The 22,469-nt window shown below is 33.6% G+C and overlaps 2 protein-coding genes across 4 annotated transcripts in view; both read left to right on the top strand.

Moving 5' to 3' along the window:
* Positions 1-11,500, top strand: part of LOC136980492 (SAFB-like transcription modulator) — an 84,729-nt gene extending 73,229 nt beyond the window's left edge. For all 3 annotated transcript variants that reach the window (XM_067276622.1, XM_067276620.1, XM_067276619.1), the window contains 4 exons: positions 2,938-3,086; positions 9,883-10,008; positions 10,086-10,214; positions 10,284-11,500. In XM_067276622.1, the coding sequence (XP_067132723.1) occupies positions 2,938-3,086; positions 9,883-10,008; positions 10,086-10,214; positions 10,284-11,094 (1,215 nt within the window). In that variant the 3' untranslated portion in view covers positions 11,095-11,500. The remainder of the gene's footprint in view (positions 1-2,937; positions 3,087-9,882; positions 10,009-10,085; positions 10,215-10,283) is intronic.
* A 10,431-nt stretch (positions 11,501-21,931) lies between these two features.
* LOC136980496 (OTU domain-containing protein 4-like) overlaps positions 21,932-22,469 on the top strand; it is an 89,477-nt gene continuing 88,939 nt past the window's right edge. The window contains 1 exon segment of the mRNA XM_067276626.1: positions 21,932-22,066. Coding sequence (XP_067132727.1) covers positions 21,980-22,066 — 87 coding nt within the window. The 5' untranslated portion in view covers positions 21,932-21,979.

The raw sequence follows: 22,469 nt of genomic DNA, 5'->3' as shown, positions 1-22,469 counted from the left end.
GAACTCTTTCAAAAGGTATAGCAGAAGGATATGCATGAGGGAGCTGCCCTTGGGGGAAGAGGAGAAAAGGGAGGATATGCCTAGTGCTCTTATTAATGATGTGTGCAAAATGGGGTAAAGTGCAAAGTTTTGTTGAAAGGTATCACTGTGATAAGGTAGTAGCAAGCCATGTCATTAACCTTTTCAGTGACAATGCTATGTTTCACATCTGTAACATTGTAAAATGTAGACAAAAGCAAATTTCATTAGATAAATTTTTAGTGAAAAAGAGACCTGATGAGTCCCAGGCAGAATTTGCTAGTGAGAAGCAGAAAATTCAAAAGGTGTAAAAGAAAAAACTCCTAAAGTGCAGTTCCCAGATGTTATGGAGTGGTACTCCCATTCCAAGAAATAGCATCCCTTCCCATTCACTTCCGCTCCATCCTCCACTCATCAAGATTTCTCAGCATGGATAAGGATGAATGAAATTGTCTTTCTTATTTATAAATTTTATTTGTTATTCAGTTTGGTATATTGTTATATAATATTACATTGTATTTGTTTTTGTTTTTACACATGAAATATGGTTAAAAAGGTAAAAAATGGTTTTGTTTTGGGGTCGGAAATGGATTAATCCAATTTACATTGTTACTTATGGGAAAATTGTTTTGGTTTGAGAACAAGTCGGTTTCCAAACAGCTTTTAGGAACAAATTAAGTTCATAAACCAAGGTTTTACTGTATTATCTTTGCTAGTTTTTTTATTATTCATTATGACAGACTTATGTTTCTATAAAATCTCATTTTTCATTTTATAGTTATGCTGTAAATATACAATAGAACCTTGGACTAATTGAGGGAAACCCTAGTCCAAATTAGTGAAAGTCTGAATTGGTGAGGTGTTTAATCAAATGCATATTGTATGGTCTGAAAAGTACCCTTTATTTAAAATAAAATTGTATTGTTCATTTAAAATTAACAAATTTAATGGTTTGATGAAATTTTACATGTGAAACTAGTAGCATCATTATTGTCATTGCTAATATTTACTAATTTGAACTTTAAAAAAAGAAGCTAATCACATTTTGACACATTTAAAAGTAAGATAATAGTTGTTAAAGCCTGGATTAGAATTGACAGATTCATTGTTTTAAGAAATACACAATGCAAAATAGTAATGCAAATTAGCAAGGGTTTTGCTGTTATACATATATTTTTTTCTGCCCTATGGGAACCAAGAGAATTTTTTTATGCTCATAATGAGTTTAGCCAGATCCATTGGGGCAACTGAGTGGTGAGGAACTGGAGCTATTGTATCCAGGACAGACCATCCCATCCCAAAACATTCATTTTCTTTTTTTATCTGCCTGGATATCTTATTTTTGATCCTAGGTAGGCTGATGCTCTAATTACCTCAGTCATCAGGCCAGTGAGATATATAGTATAACTGGTACTGGTAAATAAACATAAAAGAAAATAATTAAGCTTTTTCATCATTGATTTTATTTAAAATTGTTAATGTGTTTCAAAGTTTTGTTGGATATGTCTTACAGTTTTAAATGTAATGATTAAACTATAATATCAAAAAAGAGTTAAATTGTTCAAAAGGAACATAATAAATAAATATAACTATAAATATTAGATTTAGTTGCCAGATAATCTTTCAAAAAGTTATTAACAGATATTCAGCTTTTTCACAATGTTTATTAATTTAATGCATTAAGCCTGTCAAGCAATTTGTTAAAAGTATTATAGTAATACTGTCATTTTTACATTTCCATAGCATTAAGAATAAATAAGAAATACTAAAAATTTATCAACCATAAATTTTAGGCAAAGTAAACAAATTCTACACTATGATGTATATTGTGGGAAAATTTTTATTTAAAATTTATAAAAATAAAAAGTGAAATACCATCAATTATAAAATACTACAAACACTAATCTACTGAATAAACAATTGAAAACAAAAAAAAACTATCAGATTATAATTTATAACTGGTAATAATTTGTAAGTTTAAATATTCTTTGGGGATCCTATAGATTGCACCTCTACGGAATTTCGGGACTTCGAGTACATATTTGAACTCAGGACTGAGATGAGTTCAACGATACCCTATTTTTCGATCAGAGGCGAAAAATAAGAAAGTTATCATACTTTTTTCCAGCATTTGTGCAATGATCGGGAGTTGTGTCACTCTCTCCACTAAGCCTATCGTGTGTTTAATAGGCAGTCCAGCAAGTCACCCATATATACTGTACCTTCAACAGAGGCAGATGTTGATCCACGAGCACATTGATCGTTTGCAGTTTGAGTTAAGTCCTTTTCGCACACCCTCGCAGTCGGCTAGTACTACGCGCCACTATTGTGGCTTGTCCAACAAACCTAACCTATTCCTCCGAGAGATGACTGTAGTCCAACGTCATGGTTTGCAGACTTTACCGCAAGATGGCGATACTAGCAACTACGGTGCCGTCTGCATGATAGCATTTAAAAAGTATGATGATCTTTTATTTTTTGTCTTCGGTCCAAAAGTAGGTACCATTGAACTCATCTCAGCCTCCTCAGTTCAAATATGTACTCAGTCCTAAAATTCCTTAAAGTGCAATCTATAGTACACCCTATACTTCTATCACTTATATTGATTAGAGTTGGTGGCAGGTTTAAAAATTTTCTGTATATTCGATTTTTGTATAATTGAAGTGAAAAAAAATACCACAATAAAAATTAAAATTGATGATAAAGCATAATAATCAACTAAATTATTTTGATTTATAACTTACATTTTAACATTTTTTGTTGTTACTTTTTATATTTTAATACATTGAAAAGAATTTAATTTTTCAATGTTTTAATTGGCATACTTATATGGTGATATTATAACAATTAGAATTATTTATGACTAAACGTATGATTGTAATAATAGAATATTGTAAATCATTTGTTTGTTTATCTTAGGAAGAACGAATACTTCAACGTCGTCGTCAAAGAGAGAGAGAGTTCAGAGAAATGGAAAAAAGATCTGCAGAACGTTTAAGAAATAGAAGTTTAGAACGAAAGCATAGAGAAGAAACATTACGATTAGAAAGAGAGAGAGAGAAATTAAGGTTTATATATATTAATGCATTGACTAGAAACTAGTGAAATTTAGATTTAAATATCTTGTTAATATAAACTCGTGTTTGGTTTTTAGGAATTGCAAAAAAAAAAGAAAAAATTAAGATTTTGGTTGTTGTTATTATTATTATTATTATTATGTTGGGTTAAGTTAGATATACTCGGTTAACACCGGTGGCTAAGTACTATGCCGGACCAAAGTCAAGGCATAGTAACCAAAACAGAAATTAAAGAAGTGTATCAGTGTGTGTGTCTGTATTCAGGAATTTTCTCACAATATGACATGTATTCAATATAGTGGCCTTCTGTAGAGTGATGTATGTGTTTCTATTCAATTGTAATGTGCCCAGGCTTTTGTGTAGTGTGTGTGGTATGACACCTGTAGAGGAAAGAACTACAGGTACAATAAGCACCCTATCCATTCTCCACAGATGCCTTATTTCCTGGGTGAGTTCTGTGTACTTGCTAATTTTTTCAGTGCATGCGTTTTGTATATTGTGAGTGTTTGGAATGGATATGTCTATAATGTATGTGATTTTATTGTGTTTGTCAATGAGTGTGATGTCTGGTCTGTTGTGGTAAATTGTTTTATCTGTGATTATGGCTCTGTCGTAGTACATTTTGTGCGTGTTGTTTTCCAATACTGTCTGCGGAATGTATTTGTAGTATGGTTCGTGGATGTCTGCTAATTTGTGTTTCTTTGCAAGCTCTTGGTGTATTATATTTGCTACTTGGTTATGTCTGTGTAAATAATCTGTCTGTGCCAAGAGCTTGCAACCAGAGGTGATGTGTTGTATAGTTTCTGGCATGATGTGACATTTTCTGCATGTGTCATTTGTGAGTGTTGCATCTTTGAGTATGTGTTTTCTGTAGTTTTTAGTATTTATGACCTGATCCTGTATGGCAATCATGAATCCTTCCGTCTCCCCAAAGAGGCATCCCCGAGCTAACCAGCTGTTTGACGCAGTTTTGTCAACAAAATCCTGGGCCAGATCGTAAGGATGCCTGCCATGGAGTGCCTTTCGAGCCCATGATTGCTTAATGGTGTCTATGCTTTTTATATGTTGTGTTGTGTCCGTATGATGTGAGTGTAAGTTTAATGGTGTGTTATTTGAGTCTGCTAGAGTTACTGCTTTATGTAATTGTGATGTTTCTTGTTTTTTGTAGAAAAACTCTCGCAGTGACTGTATTTGTTTGTAGTGAAGGTTAACTATGTCAATCAGGCCACGTCCGCCATCTTTACGTGGAAGGGTTAATCTTTCTGTGGCGGATTTAGGATGATGTTGTTTATGCTTAGTAAGTGTTGTTCTTGTTTTCCTTTGGAGTTGCTCAAGATCAGTGTGAGTCCAATGTATAACTCCAAAAGAATATGTGAGTACTGGGATGACATATGTGTTTATTGCTTTAACTGTGTGTTTTGCATTTAATTGTGTTCTGAGAATAGCATTTAACCTACTTTGGTATTCTTTAATTAATCTTTGCTTTATTTGTGTATGTTCTGTTAGTTTGGCCTGTTGGAATCCTAAATACTTGTAGAACTCGCCCTCTTCCATGGATTCAATAATGTCTCCATTTCCAAGTGCAAAATCTTCTTTCTTCAGGATTCCTTTTTCTATGTGAACTGTTTTGCATTTATCTAGGCCAAATTCCATTTGTATGTCCTTGGTGTATGAATGTGTGATTTGTAGGAGTTGATGAAGTTGTTTTTGTGTGGATGCATAAAGTTTTATGTCATCCATGTACATGAGATGTGACAGTGTAAACTGTGTTGTTTTTTTGTGTCTGATATTGTAACCATATTGCGTGTTGTTTAACATGTTGGATAATGGATTCAGGGCTAAGCAGAACCAGAGAGGACTCAAGGAATCTCCTTGAAAAATTCCTCGCCTAATAAAAATTTGGTTTGTTTGTATGGAAGTGTTATGGGCCCTGAGATGTAGTGTTGTTCTCCAGTGCTGCATAGTGTTTTGAAAGAATGCAATGAGTGATGGATGTATTTTGTACATGTGTAGGATATGTAGCAGCCAACTGTGTGGAACACTGTCGAATGCTTTTCTGTAGTCTATATATGCCATGTGTATGTTTCTGTGTTGTCTGTGTGCTTGCCGTAGAATGACTGAATCTATGAGTAACTGTTCTTTGCATCCCCTGTGGTTTCTACGGCAACCTTTTTGTTGTTCTGTTAGAATGTCGTGTTCTTCAACATGTTTGTATATTTTGTTTGCAATACAGGATGTCAATAATTTGTAGAGTGTTGGAAGACATGTAATTGGTCTGTATTGTGTGGGGTCTGTGGTATTGTTGTTTTTAGGTTTCATGTAGGTGATGCCCTGAGTAAGAAAATTTGGCATGTCTTGTGGATTGATGATGATGTGTGTTAGATGTTTAGCTAGTTCCTGGTGCAGTGATGTAAACTTTTTGTACCAGAAATTGTGAATGTTGTCTACACCAGGTGTCTTCCAGTTGTGTGTTCTGTTAACAGTGTATTGGAAATCATGTATGTTTATTTCAACACAGGGCATAGTTGGTATGTTGTGCAAGTTTCTGTTCTCCTCCTCGATCCAGCCTGCATCAGCATTGTGCGTGACAGCACTGGACCAAAGAGAAGACCAATATGTTGTGAGTTCTTCTTCTGTTGGTGTGCCACTGTGCTGTGTATCAGTGTTTGCTTTGTTATTAATTTGTCTGTAAAAGAGTTTTTCATTGTTTGTAAATAATTTATTTTGTTGTTTTCGTAGTGTACATGTTTTGTATCGTTTGAGTCTACGTGCTTTGGCAGCAAGTTTTTGTTTTAGTGTATCAATGTATTCTGTAATGCGTGTGTTGTGATGTTCATGTTTTGTGTGTGTTTTTATTTTCTTGAAAATGTTTTTGAGCTGTTTCCTTAATTTGGGTGTTATGTTGTTTTTAGTGTATTGTGTCAGCCTGCCTAATTGCTGTCTAATGTCATTTATTTGTGTTTCTATTCTTCTCTGCCAGGCAGGCTTGTGATAGAATTGTGTTTTCTGTGTATTTGTCTGTGATTGTACTTTCAGTCCATGGTGTGTCACTACTGTGACTGCCCCAGCATAAACTAATGTATGAATGTCTGCGAGTGTAGAAATTGAATGAATGTAGTGTGGTAGTAAGTGAGTGTTTACATAATTTAGTGTTTTTCCTACTTTCTTTGACGTGTTGATTTTTGGTATTCGTGGTCGTTGTGTGGGATCTGTACCTGTATATTTAGTGAGTGTTTCCTGAAATATAAGTGAGAGCGTATTAACTAAATCCAAGTCTATGTTATCAGTGATGGATGAGGAAGTGTCTGTAGTATCATTAGTGGTAATTGTTGTATGTGTGTTATTATCAATGCTTGTTGCTGGATTATCCTGACAGGTTACATGATCTTCATTAATGTTAGATGTTTCTGTCTGTTGATGTATTTGATCAGCAACCTGTTGTTTGATAAGTTCAAGTGTTGTTTGTGGAATAAGGTTGTTGTGTATAATTGTTCTTTTTTGATCAACAACCCTTTGTTCGGTGACAGTGAGATGAGGATACTGTTGCGTGAATCTATGGTGTAGCTGTTGTCTGTATGCTGTCATGTTTGTTTCAAGTTTTGTGATGGTGTAGTAAGTACGGATGATAAACTCGTTCATTTCTACTGTCCATTTCATCCGTTGGCGTGGTTTTCCAGCCTTTGTGGTCTGTGGATGCATTGCCACAGAAACACCAAGGCTGGGTTGGTTCCTCACATCTGTTGAGGGCATTGCAGTAGCCATGCTTGGGCCGGTGCTGCTTTCGCCACCGGTAACCAAGGGAGACTGTGGACCTATTTTTCGAACGTGAGCCTCTGCCTAACCCACGAACGCGGACCTTGTTAACCCGGGCGACGTCCGAGCCGGTATCACACTTTGATCTAGTTATTACCATGATGAATATCTCCACAGAATGTGGGCGTGGTCACTCTTAGCTTCATTTCTCCCCATAGACCTTACTGGCATGGGTGTCCCTACCAGGAGCTTATGCTCCAGCCTGCATTGCCCTATGGATCAGTAAAATTACTGGGCTCTCCCACCACGACCAGGTGGTGACCACGGGAGAGTTATTATTATTATTATTATTATTATTCATTATTATTATTAATTGAATTATTAATTCTCGTTATGCATTTAAAGAGCATGAGTATCTGAAATTTGAAAGAATATAGTCATTACATAAATAAGAAATTTGAGTAAGTCTTTTTTCTAACATAAATACATGTTGTTAAAATATTTAAATATTCATTCTTTCATAGATTTTGCAGAAATGTGTATAATTTGTAAAATACATTTAGTTTTAAATAGATCTATAATATACAGTACAAATAAAGAATTTTTAAAAGTAAAAAAAATACAGTTAATCCAGAAATTTTTGTTTTCATTGTCAATATGCACATTTTATAAAATTTCATTTAAAAGATTTCCATACTATTATTTCAAAAGAAAAATACACTTGATCAAATATCTATTAATTGGTTATTTGAAATATACAGGGTGGGCCAGCGAAAACGAAACGGCAAAGTGTTCGTGTTCGTCCAAGCAAGGACAGGTCGATTTTATTCTCGAGGGGACATCTTATGCAATAAAGTTTTTGCGAATCTGAGTATTAACTAAACAAACATTTTTTTTTGAAATAAATGTTTGTTTAGTTAATACAAAATAAATGAGTTTTTTTTAAATTTTTTGTTGTCTGTTGTATTCAGAATCGCAAAAACTTTATTGCAAAAGATGTCCTCTCGAGAATAAAATCGGCCTGTCCGAGTGATTTGCTTGGACGAACACGAACACTCTGCCGTTTCGTTTTCGCTGGCCCACCCTGTATATCGACATTACTATTTCAGTTTCCAAGTACTTTCAGATTTTCATGACTCACTTTCAGGAACATCATTCTAATAGTAAATATTAAACACTACCTAATAGTCAAGAATTAGTTAATGAATCAACAACACCTGATGCTGAGAAATGTTTATTAAACAAACATTAACGTTTTTGACCCAATATGATGGGCCATCTTTAGATGCAACCTAAATTCGAATGTATTTTAACTTAACATTTAAACGACAGAACGTTCAAACACTTTTACATTTAAATTTAAAATGAAATAGTAGATAAATTAACAAATAAATATACTAAATGAACTAATACAATAACGATGCAAATAATATAATAAAATAAAAATAATAATGAAATAAATACACAAAAAACACCTCTAAGTGCAAAGGCAAGTGTGGGCTAAAAATTTTGTTTTAGTTTTTCTTTTATGTAAAATTTCCATTCAGAAGCTAGTCCATCTGCATCCCTGGTGTTAATCCTTTAATTTACTTATATAGATTTCAATTTTTTCTTTGTGCATTGCTAATGATGGGGAATGCATAGCCCTGAGGATAATCGCTTCATTCCATTTAACCAGAGTGCTCTGCTTGTGCCAGACAGGATAATATTCGTGTTTTACATTAATAAAGGGCACTGCAACACGATATCCTGTATGGCACAAGCAGAGGACTTTTTTATATTGGATTTAAGCAGAGGATATTTGTGCTCCTTATGTCTGATAGCTAAATTCCTTCTTGTGACCCCAGTATAGTCCTTCTTAATTCCTAATTCCTGATTTTCAAATGAAATTTTATATATGCCCATTTTTTATTCGTTTTTAATCATGTCTCTATCATTTCTTAAAATACTGTATAAATTAGGCTCTCTTTTGAAAACTATTTTTGAGTGTTTTTTGTTCGACACTTGTTTCATGATGTTCTTGATGTTTGGATTATAAGTGAACTTAGAGATTTTTAAACTGATTTCTTTGGGTTCTTATTATATTCTTTTTCCATATCTTTTAATTAGTCCTTCTATTGTACTCTAAATATCCCAACTTTGAAGCTGTTTCTTTGATTCTATTAATTTCTTTTGATCCTGTCCACCACATTAGAGCAATATGAATATGCTTGTCTAATGAGTGCATGAAAGGCGGACAGTTTGTATCTGTGGGGGTCATTCGAGTTAGTCGGAATGTATAGTGGACTATGTGTTGGTTTTATGTAGATACCTGTTGTTATACCATCTCCTTTCGATTGGATGTCTATATCTAAAAAATGTATCCATTTATGACTTTTTTGCTCTAGTTTAAATTTTAATCCATTGTTGTTGCTATTGTTGATTATCTGTACAAACTCTTGTAATTTCTTGTCGTTTTTACAAATAATGTGCACACATTGTCCATATACCTTTTGTAAACTACAATATCCATCCTGAACCCATTGATAATACTCTTCTCCAAGTTGCATAGGACCAGTTTACACAATAATCCTGACATCGAGTTTCCCATAGGTACTCCTTTCTTTTGTCTGTAAGCTTGTTTATCAAAACTGAAGGGGGATTCATAGAATATCAATTTGGCTAATTCTATTATATTTTTTGTAAATGCAGCAATTTCTAGCTTTTTGTGGAGCATAAATTCCATTGATGCTTCATAGCAGGATTCTATTTTTATAGATGGGTATAGATTTTCATAATCCATAATTGTCTCAACTTCATACAGTAAACTTAATTCCTGTAGTTCTTTTACTACATTCGTTGAGTTTTGTGAAATGAGCCCAACGAATGTAGTAAAAGAACTATAGGAATTAAGTTTACTGGATGAAGAAGTTGGGACAAACTGGAAATTACGATTACGTCTTTGAACTAAAATATTAGTTATCAGTTTATTGATGTTACTTTTTAGAAAAATTCTCAAGAAAAAACTGGTTGAAATACACTTTGTTGATTTCAGATTAGAACGTGAAAAATTGGAAAGAGAAAGGATTGAGATACTGAGATTAGAACGAGTGAAACAGAGGTTGGAACGTGAGAAGATAGAAAAGGAGAGGGAAGCTCTTCGTCGTCAGAGAGAACTCTCGTAAGAGTATCTTTCGTGTTCCTGCAACACAATCATTTCGATATTTTTTCCAAAAGTTTTTCTTTTAAATTTCTTAGTGCTTTGGATGATACTCGCTCCATGAAGCGTGGATATGATCACCTTTCGAGGAACACTTCGGATGATCAATTTTGGGATGACAGAAAAAGACCTCGATATGAAACTTCTTCCTTTGCTATGGACAGCAGGTAAAATTGACACTGAATGTCTAACTAAAAATTTAACATAGAAATTTACCCTTAATTTCTTTTATTTAGAAATGATTTTGAAAAGAGAGAGAGACCTATGTTTGAACACAGTGCTTTGTACGAAAGAAGAAATGATCGGTTTGAATCACATAAGACAGATACCAGTCCTCCCAAGACTGATTTCAATGTTATGCGCTATGAGTCCAGGGATCACGATGACAGAAACGACAGATTTCAGAACAATAGCAGAAACGATTTCTCATCTCGGGAACACCGAAATTCAGGACCTTCCAATAGAGACAGAGATGCATCATCGGGACGCCGGGGTATGGTGCACGACGAGTGGAGATCGAGATCACGCGAGCGGGTAAATCAAAGGGGCCACGACAACCGTTTCTCAGATAATGGCAACAAAAACATGATGAACGAGATGAACACTTTCAACACAGTGGGAAGATCATTTGAGAGAGGAGACATGTGGGTTTCTGGACAGAACGACAGGAATATGGGAAAATCGTACGGGATGGACGACAACATGAACAAATCTTACAACATGGAAAATTCGGGCTTGGGCAACAACGGATCCGATTGGAATTCGGACAATAGAAACAAGATGGACAACTCGCGAATGAGTTGGGGAAGGGGGAACGAAACGGTAGGAGATAGGTGGTCTAGTATGGGTTCCAATGATAACAGAAACCAGAGAATGGGAATGGGGATGAACAACCAGCAGATGATGACCCAGCAGCCCCAGTCCAATATGTACAACACTGGATCGTCCGCCGCTAACACCGGAGGAGGGGGCATGAACATGATGCATTCGAATCTGGGAAATAACTACGGAACCGACAGATACCTCTCTTCCATGAGACGATATTGAGAACCCATTTCGTTGGCACGGAAAAATGCATCCGTACCGATTTTGGCGAATCGCGAATTACGTTTCGTTACACTTTGTTCACTTCGTATCCTGGGATATAGGCTTTCGTATGGAATACGAGAGAGCAACAAAAATTCGTGGCGTAACCAGAGAAAGGAGACACCTCTTAGAAAACACTCGATACCGAATGTGTTCGACCCAAAGATTCGTCTAGCGACATGTTCGGAAAACGTATTTTAAAAACTTGTAAACGGAGTTCTTTCTAGGTTACTTCCCTCCCGCTACTATTGTTAAACGTGACAGAAGCACACCTTCACGCACTATTGTGGAGCGGTCGAATTTTTTAAATGTGAACATTCAACGTCGAATAAACCCTGACCCGTTCGTCAGGATATTTACGAAACAACTTTTGTTAGCCTGTGTTTTTCTTTTGGTAAACACGATCTTTTACGAATATTTTATCTGAGGTGTGGTAGTTTCAATTTTTTTACGTCCGTTTAGAATATCTAAATGTCAATACATCCTAGATGCATGTTACGGCCGTCGATCGTCGTTTTCGCAATTTGCGAGTTTTAAAGAAATGGCGATAACAATTTAAAATTGCTGACAGAAGTGGCAAAACTTGTGTAAAATCCGCGTGTGTCGGATGCATACATACAATACAATTACACAAATGACTAGACATACTGATTTTAGAGATTGTGTTGTAATTTGGAATATAGTACGTATTGAATTTTAAAGTTACACTGATTAAAATTAAAATCCTCCTAGTAAAGATTATGTTCCCTCCACCTATGATTGGCTGTGAGCGAGGAGGGTTTTTCATTGTCCCTTCAAATCCGCCTTTTCTCTACCATTAAGTTTCCATTCGAAAATGATGTTAAGACAAAATTAGTTATCATTGCGTATGTCATAGTAGTCGATTTAATGCTGTTTAATAAAGTATCATTAACGTCAGGGTAACTTATTCAGAGTACCATCATCACGTCTAAAGACTTAAGTAAATATTTTAACTCGAAATACTTTCGAAATTTTACACTAAATTAATTAATTATTTAAATATGCTTAAATTTATAATTGACTGACTGCTGCAATATATAATAGAATCCGTTATATCGTGGACAACGGATTTCCCGCACATCCAGGAAAATATCCGCCATTCGAAAAAAATTTCCAGTTTTTAACCCCCCCCCCCACATATAAGAGTTACCTGTTTTTGAAATTAGTCTCGAGATCATTATCCTTTATTCTATAGAAATATATCTTACGAGATCGTACTTTATGCTGTACTGTACGAGTGTATGACAAAGCTCGGAATTGGGCAATACTCCGAAGAAACCCAAGAGGCGAGAAACGAACATAATAGACAGTTTAGAGAACTACTAAAGAGGAAAACATCAAGAAGAGATACAAATTAGGACTTGCTGGACAGACTTTATGTGAGATGCTCGCAAACTGGCTATAAATGTATCTCAGGTGATGAGAAGTCATCACCTGAGATACATTTATAGCCAGTTTGCGTGCATCTCACATAAGTAAACATTTAAAAAATGAATCCTAAAATGTAAAATTTATTACAGAATGAAAAAAAAACTATCGGAATAAGAGAGTAGTGTCATCAGTGTTTCTGATTAAATGTTTTCCCATTCTGTTTAAACGAAAACAGATCCTTTTTTTTCTTGCATACTAATGACTTTTTTTTATTTATTATTTTTTTAGGATTGGGATTTACTGACGACCACAAATAATAAGCTGGCCGATAACACTTTTAAAATAACTTGAGATGTAAAAAAAGAAATATTGTTTATTATTAATTAATATAACTTTCTTAAAATATGCATATTTACATAAATTGTATAGAAATGCTCTACATGCCCTGTCAAGGTCCCACACGCGTCATTCGGAGCTTGAATTGAACCTGCTTTTTTCCACTTCAGAATATTATATCTTGATTCGATTTATTTGGGAAAATTAAAAAATAATAAAATAAAATAGCTAAATAATAATAATTTTATTTTTGGATGCCAGTAGCATCATGTGCTGTTGGAACTTGTAATAACAGCGATCATAACACAAAGTTATTAAACAGGAAAGTTGGTTATTTTAGATTTCCTAAAGATCCAATAATAAGAAAATGCGTCCATAATTGCAAAAGTAAAGACAAATTGAATGCTGATTCTTGTTTTGTTCGCTCTGGTCATTTCACAGAAAATGATTTTGAGAGAAATTTAAAAGCTGAGTTATTAGGTTTATTGGCAAGTCCTAAACTAAAGAAAACTTCACTACCGGTAGTAAATATAGAAAATGAAAATATTAATCAGTCAAATGAAAGAAAGAATCGTTTATTAAAAAGAAATAGAAAAACTTTTAGATGTAAATAAACGTGATAAATCAGAAGAATCTCTTAAATGTAATGATTGTAAAACTTTAGATGATCTTAATTTTAAATTAAAACATGAAAATTTTATCTTAAAAATGAGATTAAACATATCGAGATAAGACTGCAAGCGATCCAAAAAAATCTGAAATTTTGGAATAGTAAAACTCGTCATCCAAAAAGAACATGAAAAATTGAAAAAAAAAATAAAAAAGATTGCCGTATCAATATTGAAAGGTACCTTTACAGAAACACAAATATCTAATCTGCTGGAAAGAAAATTAGATGGAAGAAAGAAGATACGAATTTGGCATTTACTTTGATATATTTAAGCATAATATCATTTATACTTTAGAAATCAAATGAATATCCCGTTACCTGCAGTTTCGACACTTCAACGATGGGCTGCAGAACTAAATCTTTGTCAAGGCATATTAAATGATATTATAAACAACATGAAAATTAAAGGCTTTGAACTTTCAGAAGAGGAAAAAGTTAGTTCTTCACTTTGATGAGATGAAGGTAAATACTAGTGATGTAACGAATAGTATATTCGGCCAGGAGCGTGGCTGAATGGCCAAACTATTCGGCTTGATTAACGCACGTACGAAAATTGGCGCGCAAACCGCATTATAGCAAGGATCGCGCACCCTGCTCTATATCGGCCCGCTGTCACTACGATTTTTTCTTCCAGTAGGTCTAAATTATTTAAATTAATTAATTAAATTATAATTATTAAAGTTAATATGAGATGGCGCTTAACGTCTACCTCTAGTGCCAAACTGGTTTATAATTTATGTAATAGCCGTAAATAGCCCGATTGTTGGTATTTAGATGTAAGTTATAAATTATCTTATTTGCAATCGATCTTTTTAACTCTTTAAGCACTAAAATTTTGTTTTTACTACGTATTTGTAGACTGAATAGTACCCTAAGAACATACTTTAGTGGGGACATATGGTCTAGTTTCTTCCAGTTGTGGAACAATTCAAATATATTATTGGGGGTTTTGTGTTTGTGAAGTTTTGTTGCTATTGTTTTTGTCAATATTTTTAAAATTAACATGATTTTAAATGTTATCTTTTGTATATAACGAGAAATGCTCATTCTTTGCTTTATATATAAAATAAATTATATATTAGTTACTCGTCTTCTAGAAATAGATAAATAATTCTTAAATACGATAAAGTTTCAATAAAACGTTTCGTAAATCATTTTAAAATATCGTAAAAAATATTAAAATATACGCGAATATAAATATAACATAATTGACTAAACAATAGCGTTAATGCCCGATACCAGTGGCGTGCCGTCATTGGAAGCGATGGATGCGCCACTTCCCTTGTATTTTCTCAAAAATAAATACATATTGTGCGATTATTTTCATATAATTAAAATTAATATTTTATTATAACCAAATTATGTATCTTATTACAAATTTTATACTACATGTGAAAAAAACGATAAGATTGCTATTGTATATTCGAATATTAGTGGCGGAATGGAAGCGCTGTATTGTCAGCTTCCAAACAGCCAGACTATACTCATTCGCGCATGCGCTTTATAGAGCACCAACCTCACCCGGTTTAGCTGGTGGAAGCTACACACATATAACGCTTCCAATTCTATCCAGGACCGGTCCTAGGCTGTTAGCCGCCTGCCTGTTAGATATTTGGCCACCCTCGCACGATTATGTGAATCACGAGTACATTTATAACAACCCAACCGATAAGAATTTACTGATATGATGTTTTTATGATAATTCTGTATAGTTGACAGGAGTTTTTTAAAAAATCCATTAAAATATTTGATATTTTTATTCTGCTCTCCCATCTTATATTACTTACGGATTTCAATGTTAAACCAATGATATTACGATTTCGTATGTCCCGTCTATAAGGGTATGTAGAAAAAGAACGTGTACAATTCTTGTACAATATTAAAAAATATTGCAGCATCATTTACAACTAAATTTAATGAAAGATGCTTAAGGTACAAAAAAAGCTCTAGAATTTATTTTCCTTAAATTTACGATTTATGTATCGTTGTCATAAAAATTGTCTTTCCACTTTTTCCCAAGACTACAAATATTCAAATACAAAGTAACCGGTTTCGACTTATTTCTACTTAAGAAGTAGTTAAATAATTAAGAGATTAGGGAATTGGGGACACAAATAAAACTCTGCCGAAGGAGCCGGAATTTTACTTAAACAAAAGTTTAACCAAACCAATCTCTAGCCGAGTATAGTGGGGACTGATTTCTTCGTAATATTAGATAATAAAGACAGAAATTTTTCCAGTTTAATGAGAGTGACCGAAAAGTTGTAAATTTTGGAAATTTCCGTGGACCCTGGTCCTAAAACGAATTAGTTAGAAAACAAACGACGGACAATCTATTAAGTTTAACATACAGTATTTAGATTTCTATAGCTATGGCGAGAAACGTTTAAAATGTACAACAACCCCGTCGCGTCCTTCGAGGTATACTAGTGATGCGACAAAAGAGGCATTTGACATTGACCGGTATCGGCACCCTCGGGATTTGGCAGCCCGCGTATATGCACTTACCAGGACCGTCTCTGATTCCATCCATTAGTCACTTGGAGGGTGCTATTTGACTAAGTGGATTGTTTTAAGATTTAAAAAGTAAAGATTTTATATTACTTTTATGTACGTTTCTTTACAAAGGGATATTTAATTATAATTTTCTTTAAAAGTATATTCATACAATTGAAGAATATTTTGTACCAGGTATGTATATCCACCGCACATTCTATTTTACCAAGTAAGTTTTTATTATTTTATTTATAATTTTAGCCCTTATATCGTTCCTAGCGATTCAGAATGTAATTGTGATATAAAAAATATATTTAGAGAAGTCTACAGTTTTTACTGGCTTATCGAACAAATAATACGAATGGAACCAAGATCATCACTGACGCGCAATTAACTGATTGCCTCTGGAAGCCGGCTTCTCACAGAAACACAGCTTCCCTATCATCAAATGTCACGGCACGTCACTGCAACCTTGTCTTTTTACCAACCGACTCACTGGATGTAGATGGCTCAGTTTGTTTTTTCACAAATTTATCCATTTCGCATTAGAAATTTAAAAAAAAACAATTGTTTCACGGTTGACCGCGCACTAAAATAAAAGCACCAGACGCACGCTTCGCATTCGAAACTTAACTGAAGTCACTGTTGCCACGCCGATTTGCTTGCCATCGGTAGATTCCTTAGGCAGTTTTCGGTATATCGATTTTTTGTGGCAGAAAGATAAACAATAACGTGTTTTTTTTGTCATTTACTTTATTATAAACTATAAAACAATAAAAAATAAAAATCTAACACAAAACACTTACGTAAAAAAATAATAATTTACTAATTAAGCAGGTACATTTTGTCTCATTTTTCTAACAAAAAATTACCTTTTATTTTTCGGATATTAATAATAATGATGATTATTATTCAATATCTTCCGTTTCTATGCTGTTTACAACATAGAAACGGAAGATTTAACACTCTATTTCTTACTTTTTGAAATTAAATTATCTGTCACAAGAAAATCATAATAGTAATTTTTTCCAATTAATTATTTAGTAGGAAGTAAGCCAGTTATTGTTTCAGAGCTCAGCTTATTTCTTTGTTTCGTTTGTAACAGATTTATTGACGAAAATAGTCTTTCCGCATTAGCTGAAGATATTCTCAACAAAACGAGACAACACTGGAAAAACAAGTGTTTCATCGCCCAGAGTAGTAGTTTTAATATTTCGCCAAAAAACTTGAACATCATTGCTAAACGACTGTATTTCTTGATTATTTCTTAATACTGTAGTCTCCATTCGGAATCTAAACTTTGAAGCTCGCGATCAGTTATGAGCTGAGGAAATAAAGCAACATCTGTAATTGTATGTACAGTCCCACTTTTAACAACGGTTGGGTCCAAAAAACTAAATTTTTTTATAGAGTTGTTTTAAGAGGAAATCTAACAGTAATTTGGGTGCAGCCTTCAATGTAAACATTCAAACAACATAGTCGAAAAAATTTAATGTTCATCTTAAAATTCAGTTACGTCATTGAAGCGATGACTTTTGCTCCAAAATACATGTTTTCTATAGCTAAATAATTCTTGGATTTTTAAAATCAATATTTTCGATTGGAGTGGTTGTTATATAATTTCTTTGAAGGGAGCAATCATAAATTGTTTTCAAAAGAGGCAAACATTATCATACAAAACATGCAATTTTGGAGACTCTGATTGCATTTCTACATTTAAATTATTAATATTATAAAACCGACACACCTTATTACCGAGAAAAGTTCGTTTATTAGGCTAAACAAACGTTTTCAGCCCGCTCTATGGGCCATCGTCAGGTTAAGATGATGGCCAATCCAAAAATCCAAAAATTCTAGAAATAATTTTGAAACGGGATTATTCAATTTCTGCAGTATATTATTTGCAGCAAGGACATCGTTACTGTTGACAGCATCAGTAAAATACAGTTTTAGAGCAGCGTACTGTTCTAAGATTCGAATTACCACACCATGAACTGAAAGCCATCTGGTTTGCGATGAATGTAGAATTTTGTGGGTCTTAATATTGCAAAATTGTTGAAATTGGCTGAATTCGCAAACTCTTTTTGGGCTAGAATTAAAATAATTGTAAATATCGCGGCAGAGATCTTCGACATACCTAGGTAATTTGTGACAGGCATATGATGCATGTAGTGAAACGAATGGCATATACATTTTATAATATATAAATTAGGTACATTCATTTTTTAATAGTGTCATCAAAGAATGGTGACTTCCCATCATAACATTAGCTCCATCGGATGCAAACCCTATCAAATTGTTTTTGTAGGGAATATTATTGTGGTTAAACATTTCAGAAATGTGATTATATAAGGTTTAGAAGCGCTTAATTTAACAAGACCAAAAAAACTATCTTGAATAACGTCATCTTTTAAATACCTTACAACTAAGCATAATTGTTTTATTGCGCTTCGATCCGTTGATTAATCCACGATAAGGAAAAATTTCTTATTTCGTAAATCTTCACAAACCTGAAGAAAACCCTTGTTACCAGTAACGTACTTCACAATAGCTGTTGTTTTGGTTCTGCTGCATGCCAATCCTTGAGCAATTTTTGAGTCGAGACAAATGTTCATAATTAATTTCGGCAGATGCTCCATGACCAAGAAAGGCAGGTTGTGCTCTGCTACGAATGCTGAAAGGCGTATTTCCCCTGAATAACAAATAACATTAATAATACTAAATATAAAACAGTAATGAATCGACTAGTTTTATTTTTATATATTTAAACTGTCACAAAAACGTACAGTACCTTCTTTAATTATTGCCTCCGATTGTTTTTGCCTTGATCTGGATATAGCAAAAGTTTTCATCATTGAGACTTGTTTTCTTGAGATTGTCTCCACTTTTTTTTTAAATGAAATTTCTAACACTGTATTTAAATAAAGCGTCTTTTCCACTTGAAATTTTTATGTCTTTACCACAAGGCTTGCAAAGTGCAAATTGTTGCCCTTTTTTACTTTGGGTTAACCACCCTTTGAACTCTGACAGAGCTTCCCACTTGTGTTTGTAGAATTGTTCATATTTCTTTTTTTTAGTAACATCGGTAGTACTAGAGCAGGCCTGGCCAACCCGCGGCCCGTCACGTTAAATTGTGTGGCCCGCTAAGCGATATTATATATTTATTAAAACTTTTGTTTCCCGTTATGTGTATACCAAAACAATTAAATAAATGAAAATTTGCATGTGTCATCGTTATAATGCGCAAGTACAAGTACGAACTCTTGGTATAACAATAAAATCTTATTCATTTTGTATTTGTTTTACTTTTTTAAAAGCATGTTTGCCTAAATTGTGGCTCACCGTAATATTACACGTGATTGAAGTGGCCCGCGAAATAATTTGGGTTGGCCAGGCCTGTACTAGAGCCTTCACCACTATCGTACTCTTGATCACTCATTTTTGGATTTCTAATATTTTTTTAATTATTCACACCAACTCTTGCAACAGTTTACTCAACGAATTATAGAATGACGTCAAAATAATCTGTACTGCTCGTATTTATAGCCTCGGGTGCTGAAATTTTTCGGAGATTTACAGAGTTTTGTCTGGTTCTGTTAAGATTAATCATATTCGTTATTGTAAACCGCGCTTTAGTTAGGTGCTATCTGTTTATTTTTTTTTTTTTTATGTCCGACCATCGAAAGACCGCTTGTTTATAACTTGAAACATAATCTTGTCAGTTGTATATACAAAAAGTAAATTGGATAGAGTTAGATAACCTAAATAAATAGGACTTAACAATTGAATTATGTTTGTGTCATGTGTTTGTAAGCTGATGAGGGGTCCTGTACCCGAAATGCATACTTACCTAAATTTGAATATGATTATTAAAGACTAACTTTTTTATTAAAGATCTAGTCCTTCTTTCTGTCGGCCTTGGCGTGATAAGCCCTCCAATTGTTAAGTCCTATTTATTTAGGTTATCTAACTCTATCCAATTTATAGTCGTGGGCTAAAAGCGTTGTTTATTATTAAAAAGTAAATGGTTTATTATCTGATAAATGTATACTTTTATTTCGTCAATTGTTCCCGATAGCAGATGTTTTTTGTGTAGAATCCAAGTCGGACGTATGTAAGTTAATAAATATTCTCGTTAATTTTATCTCGTCTTTTAATTCGTTCACGGTTATCATTAAAAAAAATCTTCTTTTAAATATTGCGCGTTTAAAAAGAATACATTTCTGGCGATTTCTATTATTATGTAACCAGTGATTATGTTACTACATAGTAGAGGGCGCTAAACAGATCAGCAGAAATAACTTTGTATTGCAATAAAGTCTTTTACAATATATAAGAAACGAAGGTACTGTACAAAGAAATGTTTTATTGATAATTTTTAGATACATGGAAAATAAAAAATTTCTTTTACGAATTATCGTCAACTTTTCGGTAGATTCGGTTGGTGCTTCAATCGATAGATCGGCAGACCGGACCCAAAATCAGTAGATCTACCGAAAATTCGGTAGACGTGGCAACAGTGGCCATTATGCTCTACGTTCTGTTGACCACATAACTGAAATAATGAAAGCACATGGGCTTGGAAGTATATTGTAACATATAAAATTGCACCGAAGTAAGTGTGCTTGCTTGATAAAAAAATGTGATTTCGTCTACGTTAAAAACAGCTTTTTGCCGATTTAAAAAATAAGAAATATGCTGTCATCGTCGATAAGTCGATTGACATTTCTACCCAAAATCATTTGTCTGTGTTAATACGATTTCTTAGTGATAGGAGAAAGGAAATTGTAACTGAATTTTTAGGGTTAATCCCAGTTCAAGAAGCTACAGGTGAAAACCTGTTCAATCTGATTGATGAAGAAATCAAGAGATGTGGCCAGAGCCTTACGAATTGTATGGGATTTTCATCAGATGGCGCATCCAACATGGTTGGATGCAATAACTATTTGGTCAAGACTAAAAGCTATATCTCCTTCATGTGTTCAACTCAAGTGTGTGTGTCATTCATTGGTACGGCAACGTGACACAGGCGATCTGCCAAGGGGAATGTCTCCCGGAAGGATTTTCTATGGGAAACCAACCTCTATTTTGGTGTTACAAAAGTAAAGAAAATCCGAGGCGCGTACCAACGACCAACTACTAGAGTTCAGTTTTTTTATCCACTTGGCCACTACTGCTCTCTCGAACAACTGAAATACGAGAATGTTTCCTTATTAATGAATAGCAGTCTTGAAAACTTTTTTTCTAGTAAAAATGATATTAATTTATAGAGGGTGGAAACTAAACGGCCCGTAAGTTTTCTCCGGAACCGGAAAAAATATCTAACTCCCCTCTCTTGAGTCTGAACGACTCTGGAAATCATACCTCATTGCTTATGCAAATATATCCCGATACATTTTCTCACGAAATTATTATGACATAATACTTCTAATTAATAAATTTCTAGACCATATATTAAACCTTCAATTGCCGACATTTTATGATCAACTCGAGATATCATCAAATCCTTTCAGGATTATATTAACACCGAATAAAATAAAATTGCCCATGTAACGATAAATAATATTAAATCACAAAAAAATCACGTTGTAGGATTCGAATTACGTTCGTCGATCTTTAAATTTTAATGCTTATCGATAATTCGGTCATCCACAAAAGACTGGAACTTCTAAATATATATTAATCAACAAAGACATCAACTTTAATAATAATCAGATACTTATTTATATACACAATCTGTCGCAAGTTTTTCAATAGTAAAGGCATTTAAAACAATACACTCCAATTGTATAAACGTAACGAGAAAAAACAATACAAATTTTTAAATATTCAAATCTGGTAATTGTTGTTTTGGTTAACCAATAAGGAAAGTTTAAACGGAGCATGCGCACTAGATTAATCTAGCTTGTCATCTTCAAAGTACAGAAAATAATTTAAGTTTTAAGTCTGAAAATGGATGAATATTTGGACAGTTTGGGATATTTTAGAAAGCAAGTAGCAAGAGATGGATCTTGTCTCTTTAGAGCTGTTTCCGAGCAGGTAGGAAACATTATTATTATTTTACATCACATTAATAATTAAAAGCGGTCTAATCTTAATACAATTTTAAAATTCTTAAAAATGTATTTAAATCTCGAGTTTAAGTCATTTTAAGTGGATAAATACGAATTTAAATGTTTGAATTCTTACCGTATTGAAATTGATTTGAAAATTGTTTAAATTGAGAATTAAATAAAGAACATTTTTAATTGTTACGTTTTGTTAAAGTGGCGAATCGATTAATAATTAAGTACTGTTACGTCATTTTGGCTAACTCATTTGCATAAAATCGAGTCTGATACGGAGTGTTCGTAATTACGTGGAGGAATTGAAATTGGTTAAGAAATTCGTTCTTGATTTTAGAATCGTATGAATATTTATTCGTAATTCTAATATAAAGAAT

This window comes from Centruroides vittatus, unplaced genomic scaffold (assembly GCF_030686945.1).
Source record: "Centruroides vittatus isolate TY-2023 unplaced genomic scaffold, ASM3068694v2 contig_7, whole genome shotgun sequence".
NCBI classification, from domain to species: Eukaryota; Metazoa; Arthropoda; class Arachnida; order Scorpiones; family Buthidae; genus Centruroides; species Centruroides vittatus.
This window is presented reverse-complemented; position numbering and strand designations above follow the sequence as displayed.